The 8,478-nt window shown below is 34.7% G+C and overlaps 1 protein-coding gene across 1 annotated transcript; it reads right to left on the reverse strand.

Annotated features, from left to right (window-relative positions):
* Positions 1 to 5,550: 5,550 nt before the first annotated feature.
* On the reverse strand, positions 5,551 to 7,635 carry LOC149393528 (uncharacterized). The gene is made up of 7 exons (XM_089618064.1): positions 7,630 to 7,635; positions 7,308 to 7,380; positions 6,728 to 7,044; positions 6,349 to 6,489; positions 6,084 to 6,257; positions 5,785 to 5,870; positions 5,551 to 5,695 (listed from the first exon to the last, which is right to left on the reverse strand). Exons 1-7 carry the CDS (start codon positions 7,633 to 7,635, stop codon positions 5,551 to 5,553), a joined length of 942 nt encoding a protein of 313 aa, XP_089474190.1.
* Between the last annotated feature and the right edge of the window lie 843 nt (positions 7,636 to 8,478).

The raw sequence follows: 8,478 nt of genomic DNA on the forward strand, positions 1-8,478 counted from the left end.
ATACATATTGATATTATATCGCAACTCTCATAATCTAGAACGACCCAACAAAAATACGTATAGGTTCGCACTAGCACGAGTCGAGACTCGGGACAAACCCCGACTCGCCCTAACCACTCGGAGACGTCTCACAGCACTGAGTCGAAAACCTCGCTGTCCGTCTCCGTCTCGTCGTCGCTCGCACAACACCTCCGCTAAACTTCGGAAAGCCTCCTCGCCGTCCCGAGCCGCTTCCCTGAGCCCTGTTCCGCCTACCTAAAACCGAGCCTCACTCGACATCACACTCGCAACAAAACCAAACCAAACCATTACTTTTAACGACACACCACACGGATTTCAGTCAAAGCCAAACAATTCACACGGCCAATAATTCACACGGCCGACTAGAACTCAAATAACCAATGAACAAATTCAGAATCACGTCACGAAACCAAGCTCAAATCCATATCAACTCAAACACTCAGCCAGCACCACTATCACACGGCCAAGATCCAAATCAAAGGTAAGCTCAGTTTAAATAAAAAAAAACATCACTGAATCGATTCTTAAGCTATTAAATCCGGGGACAAATACTAATCCACGCCCAATATCATCCTAAGACAATCAGAGAGAAAAACCCCAATCCAAACCCTAGAATCGAAGCTCAAAATTTGGGAAAAGAAATTCTCACCTGAATACCTTCGACCGGCTCTCCTCTCCTCTGATTCCGGCATCCTTGACATGCTCGCGGCGGCGCTAGTTCCTTCTCGGCCGCGCGGGGGTGGCGTTCGGGCTCGGTGGCCGGCTGGATGGCGCGCGCACAGGGCTTGGGTCTCGGGCTGGTGCTGGTGGTCGCGCGTCCTCTCCCTCGGTCTCTCCCCTTCTCAGTCCCGCTGTCTCGCTCTCTTCCTCTCTCTCTCGCTCGACCTCTCTTTCTCTCTCGACCGCTCAGCCCCTCTCTTCTTCTTCTTCTTCTTCTTTTCTTTTCTCTTCTTCTCTTTCCTTTCCCTTTTCTCTTTCGGGGTAATTTTGCTTATTGCCCTTAAAAATTACAACATTTAGTTTTATGCACTTAAAAGTTTCAACTTTAGGTGAGTACTCTCTTAAACAAATAATACCTCATCAATATACCCTTTTCTTTTTTTATTATTATTTTTTTAAAAAACAAAACCCATTTAACGCATATTGAAAAGAAAAAAAAACCAACGTACGTGCTTGGTACACCTGGCCGTTCTCGCTTGCACACCACACCAATCATCGAGTCAAGCTTCATTCGGGCGGTAGACATTCCGATGGCGAAGTCGAGTTCCGACGACGGCGACGATATTGACGGTGCAAAAACTCATTCCCTAAACAAACTAGGGCTTTGTGTTTAGGTAGTTTCATCAATGAAATTTTTATATTTCGAGTTTGATACTTCTTTTTGTTGTGTTAGATTGAAAACTTTGTTAGTTTTGAAACATAAAAATATGTATCCAACTCAATGAAACTTTGATTGGAAAATATTTTCGAATGTTTAAGATGATCATCGAACTCTACTGATACTGATAATTTCTAGTAGAGCAGTAGAATTCCGGTGGTAGAGCAGTAGAGCAGTAGATCAGTAGAGCAGTATAGTTCCAAAGGTAGAGTAGTAGAGCAGTAGATCAGTAGAGCAGTAGAGTTTGATTTAAGCAGTAGAGTTCCAGAGGTAGATCAGTAGAGCAGTAGAGTTTGATTTAAGCATTAGAGTTCAAGAGTTATATCAGTAGAACAGTAGAGTGACATAGTTATATCTCATGAACAAAGTAGATTTATATAGTAAATTTATTATTAGTGTTCTACTTTTTAATTTTCATATTGTATATTAAATTTATGATTAGTATTCTAATTTTTAATTATCATTTTGTAGATAATGACGGAGACTACGATAACGGTTTATTACAATGGAAAATGGAAAAAAGAAGATGGCTCGCATCATTGGGTTAAAGAAAAGAACGATAAGTCCGTTATCATCGTCATAAATATCGAGATCAAGTTAGCCGACTTAATTGAAAAATTGTATGTGAAACCTAAAGTGGATAAAAGTAAGCTAGACTTGAAGCTAAGTTTTATGTCAACTTCATGAAATGCATACGATCCTATCTACAGAGAAGATGAAGATGATGTATACGGTTTCTTGATGTATCGTGATGAAAAAAACCGTAGAAGTTCACTCCGTGTAGAATTCATAGAGAAACTTGAAGTTAATCATGAAACTCAAGTTGAGGAAGGTGACGCAAATGGTAATGATTTAGAAGGAAATCATAACAACACTTTGAAAACAGGTAATAATTTGACCCTTCAACAATCTTAATGCTTATTATTTTTATTGTATACTAAGACATAATAATAATGTGGTTGCAGCTACAATGGAAGACATTGAAGATGAAACCACCAAAGTAGTAGGAGGATCAAGTCTCCCACAACATGAGTTAGACACCTCTACTTTACTACCGACGTCACCATCAGAAATGTTCCGAGAGTCGGAATTACTTGTGGAATCCGACGTTGAATCAATCGATATAAGATCTAATAAGCCATATAGCTTCACAGATGGTACAAACTTTGAAATAGGCCAACACTTCAAAAGTAATGATGAATTGAAAAAAATGTTGTTGGACGCGGCGACTAAAAATTGTTTTGAAATGAAGATCGTAAAGTCGTGTAAGAAAGTGTTTGTGGTTGATTGTATTGATCGGGAGCATTGTAGTTGGCATCTACGAGCAGTTAAGTTGGCAAACACTAACTTCTTCAGTATTCGAATACATCATAATGTTCATACTTGTAGTGTGGATAAACGGAAAAAGAAACACCGTCAAGCAAGTGCTGCTATGGTCGCAGAGGTGGTGAAAAAGAACTTCCAAGAGATTAAGCAAACACCAACACCGAAGGGCATAATGGGCATGATGAACTCACAAGGGGTTGAGATTTCCTATTGGAAAGCATGGAGGGGAAAACAACTTGCCAAGAATCTTAGGCGAGGTTCACCGGAAGAGAGCTACAAGTTGCTCCCATCTTACTTGTACATGTTGAAAAAAGTTAATCCCGGCACAATCACGCATTTAGAGTTGGACGAATATACCAGGTTATTTTGGGTCGAAAAAGGTGTACTTGTCCTGTATTCGATCTAGATAGACTTCCATGTGCACATGCTTTAGCAGCTTTGAAGACCTTGGAGAATTTGCGTGATTACAGCTCTGAGTATTACATAGTGGATTTATGGTCGCTTGCGTATTCAGAAAAAATATACCCGCTTCCATCACAATGCAAGTGTGATATCCCTAAAGAAGCAGAGTTGGTTGATGTTATACCTCCAATAGTTCATAAGAGAAAAGGCAGGAATAAGACAAAGAGAATTCCTTCAGTGGGAGAGAAGATGCGGAAGAATAGATGCTCAAAATGCAATCAATTTGGACATAACATATCAAGATGCCCTTTGAATGGAGGAGAAGCTAGGTCGACACCATCAAAAAAACGCAAGAACTGATAAAAAAAAAAAGATGCTTATATGTATTTTTTGAATTGACTTATTTATCGTATGTCCATGTATGTTTGTTACCATGCATTATTGCTTTCATTTTCTTAAATTGTAGTGATATTAATATTGATATACTAATCAGTAGAGAAGCTCCAATGCTCAGTAAAACCACTAGTAATATTGCTCTACTGACCAGTAGAGTAGCTCTAATTCTCGGTAGAACCACTGGTAATATTGATCTACTGACCAGTAGAGTAGCTCTAATGCAAAGTAGAACCACTAGTAATATTGCTCTACTGACCAGTAGAGTAGCTCTAATGCTCGATAGAACCACTGGTAATATTGATCTACTGACCAGTATAGTAGCTCTAATGCTCAGTAGAACCACTAGTAATATTGATCTACTGATTAGTATAGTAGCTCTACTGCTCAGTAGAGTCATTTAAAACTTAAAAATATTATACATGATCCTAACTAATATTAATAAATTTGTCACTAATGTTATAGATGAATCTAATACTAATTAATTGTTTACTAATTTTGATCAAATATATCATAGGACACATATTATAGATGAATCTCATTAATTTTAAATTGTTCATATTACTTTGTTATTATACATGAAACTATCTAATATTAATAAAATTTGTCACTAATGTTATAGATGAATCTAATTCTAATTAATTGTTCACTAATTTTAATCAAATATATCATAGGACACATATTATAGATGAAGCTCATTAATTTTAAATTATTCATATTATTTTGTTATTATACATGAAACTATCTAATATTAATAAATTTGTCACTAATGTTATATATGAATCTAATTCTAATTAATTGTTCACTAATTTTATTCAAATATTTCATAGGACACATATTATAGATGAAGCTCATTAATTTTAAATTATTCATATGACTTTGTTATTATACATGAAACTATCTAATATTAATAAATTTGTCACTAATGTTATTGATGAATCTAATTCTAATTAATTGTTCACTAATTTTAATCAAATATATCATAGGACACATATTATAGATGAAGCTCATTAATTTTAAATTATTCACATGACTTTGTTATTATACATGAAACTATCTAATATTAATAAATTTGTCACTAATGTTATAGATGAATCTAATTCTAATTAATTGTTCACTAATTTTAATCAAATATATCATAGGACACATATTATAGATAAAGCTCATTAATTTTAAATTATTCACATAACTTTGTTATTATACATGAAACTATCTAATATTAATAAATTTGTCACTAATGTTATAGATGAATCTAATTCTAATTAATTGTTCACTAATTTTAATCAAACATATCATAGAACACATATTATAGATGAAACTCATTAATTTTAAATTATTCATATGACTTTGTTATTATACATGAAACTATCTAATATTAATAAATTTGTCACTAATGTTATAGATGAATCTAATTCTAATTAATTATTCACTAATTTTAATCAAATATATCATAGGACACATATTATAGATAAAGCTCATTAATTTTAAATTATTCATATGACTTTGTAATTATACATGAAACTATCTAATATTAATAAATTTGTCACTAATGTTATAGATGAATCTAATTCTAATTAATTGTTCACTAATTTTAATCAAATATATCATAGGACACATAATTTAATCAAATTTCTCACTAATGTTATAGATGAATCTTATTATAATTAATTGATCTACTGACCAGTAGAGTGGCTCTAATGCTCAGTAGAGTGACTAGTAATATTGATCTACTGACCAGTAGAGTAGCTCTAATACTCGGTAGAGTGGCTAGTAATATTGATCTACTGACCAGTAGAGTAGCTCTAATGCTCGGTAGAACCACTAGTAATATTGATCTACTGACCAGTAGAGTAGCTCTAATGCTCAGTAGAACCACTAAAACTACTGACCAGTAGAGTAGCTCTACTGCTCGGTAGAACCTTGCATTTCTATAAAAACGTTCTCAAGGACTTGTTCATCATATTAATTTCTAAAAACATTAAGTATCAAGACACATAATATTCTTAACTAGTACATATATTGAATATAAGTCAAGGTTCCCAATTGCCTTCAAAAATATCAACGGCCATCTTCTTCTTAAAGACTGGAACATTAACATCGTTTATATCAACAAAGCCTACTCTGGCGGAATCAAACTCGATATATTTGATTGCATATATTCCACAATCCGTTCCCCTATTTACCGAAAAAAACAAAAGTTAAAAAAATAACACAAAGTTGGTTACCTAACAAATAGACATTGTAAATATCATCTACAGACTTACTTCTTATTTTGTGGCAAATCTTTCACCCGCTTACACGGCCATGGACTTCTTAATTTTTCGCCAAGCTCATCAAACATCCCACTTTGCTTAAGCATGATTGGCATCATTGTTCAAAGCGAATCCATAAAAGCTCCAACATTAAATTCATCACACAATTTCATGTTGCAATAAAAAACAAATATCTCACATATTTGTAAATCTACTTTAACCCCCACCCAATGATTACCATTCACAAGATGAATAGTGTATAATGCTTTCATGTGTTTCCAAGATTTACCTAATTTAGGTGTTTGACCTACCCAATAAGATTGCAAACCTTCATCACATTTGTAATTCATATCTTGAGCTTTGTCCGTCATGGCAAATATGAGTAGTTGTGTGAAATTGACGTCGAAAAATACAACATCTTGATCAAAGATCTCATTGAACTTATTTTGCTGCTTCCGTATACCGTACATTGCTTCATCAATTTGCTTCATAATAAAGAGAGAGAAAAAGTTATGAATTATCAACTAAAATAGATATCTAAATACAAAAAAAAAATTAAAAAATCTAAATACATACCTCGCTCGAAAACCATGCACCGTCCTTAATGATGCCTTCGAAGAATTCTTTGTTATGACTCGTTATACCGCACTCAATCGGAACTCCACTATACGACTTTCTCATGAATTTCTCGAACAAAGCATTCTCATATATCCATACCTACAAAAAAAAGTGTATTTTAATACAACATTCAAAATAATTCATATTACTCTACTGACCAGTAGATCAGCTCTACTGGTCAGTACATCAACTAATTGTGGCCATTAAAGGCGGCTCTACTGGCCATTAGACCACTATTAATATTGATAGAACATGAAAATCATACCTGAAAAGCATGCACGAATCCTAAAAACGTATATGCCTTCTCCTTATTTTTTTAGTGTTCTTCTAGTTTTGCCTTTACATCCTTCTTAAGAGCCGCCAATGTGCACTTGTACGATTCAACACCCCAATCGAATCGATCGAACACTTCAATATCATCAACTAGCCCAACGATCCAATCTTCAATCGGAGTCTTTTTCTCATACCCGAATAAGACACCAGTCAAAAATAAAAGAAGAGCGGTCTTAACCTTGTCGTAGTTAATTTTCTTGGTTCTCGCGGGTTTTTTCTCGAGTTCACACACCAAATTATCAATGTTGATTTTTTTCCTACCAAAAAACTCAGTAGCGAGGCGTACAATCTGAGATGCTTCATCTTTGATTTTCTCTCTATCTGAAACATGAGTGAAGTTGAGCCCGTAATCATTTGATAGTCTTCCATTGAAAATCTCATTGGTGTTGAATTAACCATCATCCACATTTCCTTTTTCTTCTTTGTCTGAATCTGACGAAGAACAAAGTACCACATCATTTGACTCGAGTGTTGGTATTGTTTAGGAAAAGTGCGAAGATGGCCGAATTGCGTCTTCTTGTGAATCTCAAACTCATTCTTGATCAAACCTTTCTTGATAAGTTCGCAATACTCTTCAAAATTACTTCTTATGGTGATCTTCATCGTGAAATAATCGTCCTCTTTAAGAACTGGCTTCAATGGTTCTAAATCTTTGATCTGAAAAAACGTAAGAACAGTAGTAAACAAGTTATAATTATTATTTTTCTTAATTTTGATTTAGTCAGATACAATAAAAACTATAATTCTATTAATATTGTTTACTCTACAGTTCAGTAGAGTACTCTACTGAGCTGTAGACTGGAGCAGAATCTGCTCTACTGAGCAGTAGAGTAGCATTTTATTGCAATAAATTAAGTGTTTTTACCTGAATGATCCGATCATTTGACGACTCTTCATCGTCATCACTTTCATGTTCTTCTTCCTCTGATGCATTCGAACCATCATCATTTCCGTTATCTTCTTCGTACGTGTACTCCACACTCTCTTCGTCCGTAGACTCTTCGTGATTATCTTCATTTTCTTCTTGTTGTTTTTCCGCTTCTATAATGGATTGGCGAAAACTCGAACTCATTGGGTACCTAAATATAAAACCAATACACAACCACTTAAAACTCACCGGTGACTTCATTCAAAATTCTTCAAAATATGTACTTTTCTCATTCAAAAGCTTAACCACAGAGTTCAGAAACAAACACCCAACAAACATACAACACCGAGGTCAAAAGTTTCCTTTCAATTTCAAAGTAAAATCCATCTATATGACTTCCAAAAAAAATTTAGCCACAATGTTGATGTTTGCTTTCTTCTATCATTGACAGCAAAAATCATTTGAGTGAAAAGGCTTTACAATATTTGATATTGCTTATTTGACTAATGTAACTGGCAATTTGTTAATCCTCAAACAAAATCATCATCAATTGGGGACGCAAAGAAAGAATGAGAGAAAATCAAGAATCAAATCAGCCAAACACCAATGCTCACACCCATAGTTTCATTACCAAAATCCAAGCAAAAGAAAAATCAGAATCCTAAGAAATCCGGAAGCTCAGAAATTACCACAAAAGTTCTGACCCAACACAATACAAAGAGTAACCCTAGATTTCTTCTATCTAAATTCGAGCAGAAAAGATGGGAAATCAAGGAATTATGTACCTAAGCAACTCCAACGAAATTCACATTCTTCCACTCTTCAACTCCGACGAGTTTCAAACCCCAAAATTCTAGACAAAATTAACCTTCGAATCTTGAAATCAA

Source organism: Urtica dioica, chromosome 6 (genome assembly GCF_054948205.1).
Source record: "Urtica dioica subsp. dioica isolate 48M chromosome 6, U.dioica_male_clone48M_v1_H2, whole genome shotgun sequence".
Classification (NCBI taxonomy): domain Eukaryota; kingdom Viridiplantae; phylum Streptophyta; class Magnoliopsida; order Rosales; family Urticaceae; genus Urtica; species Urtica dioica.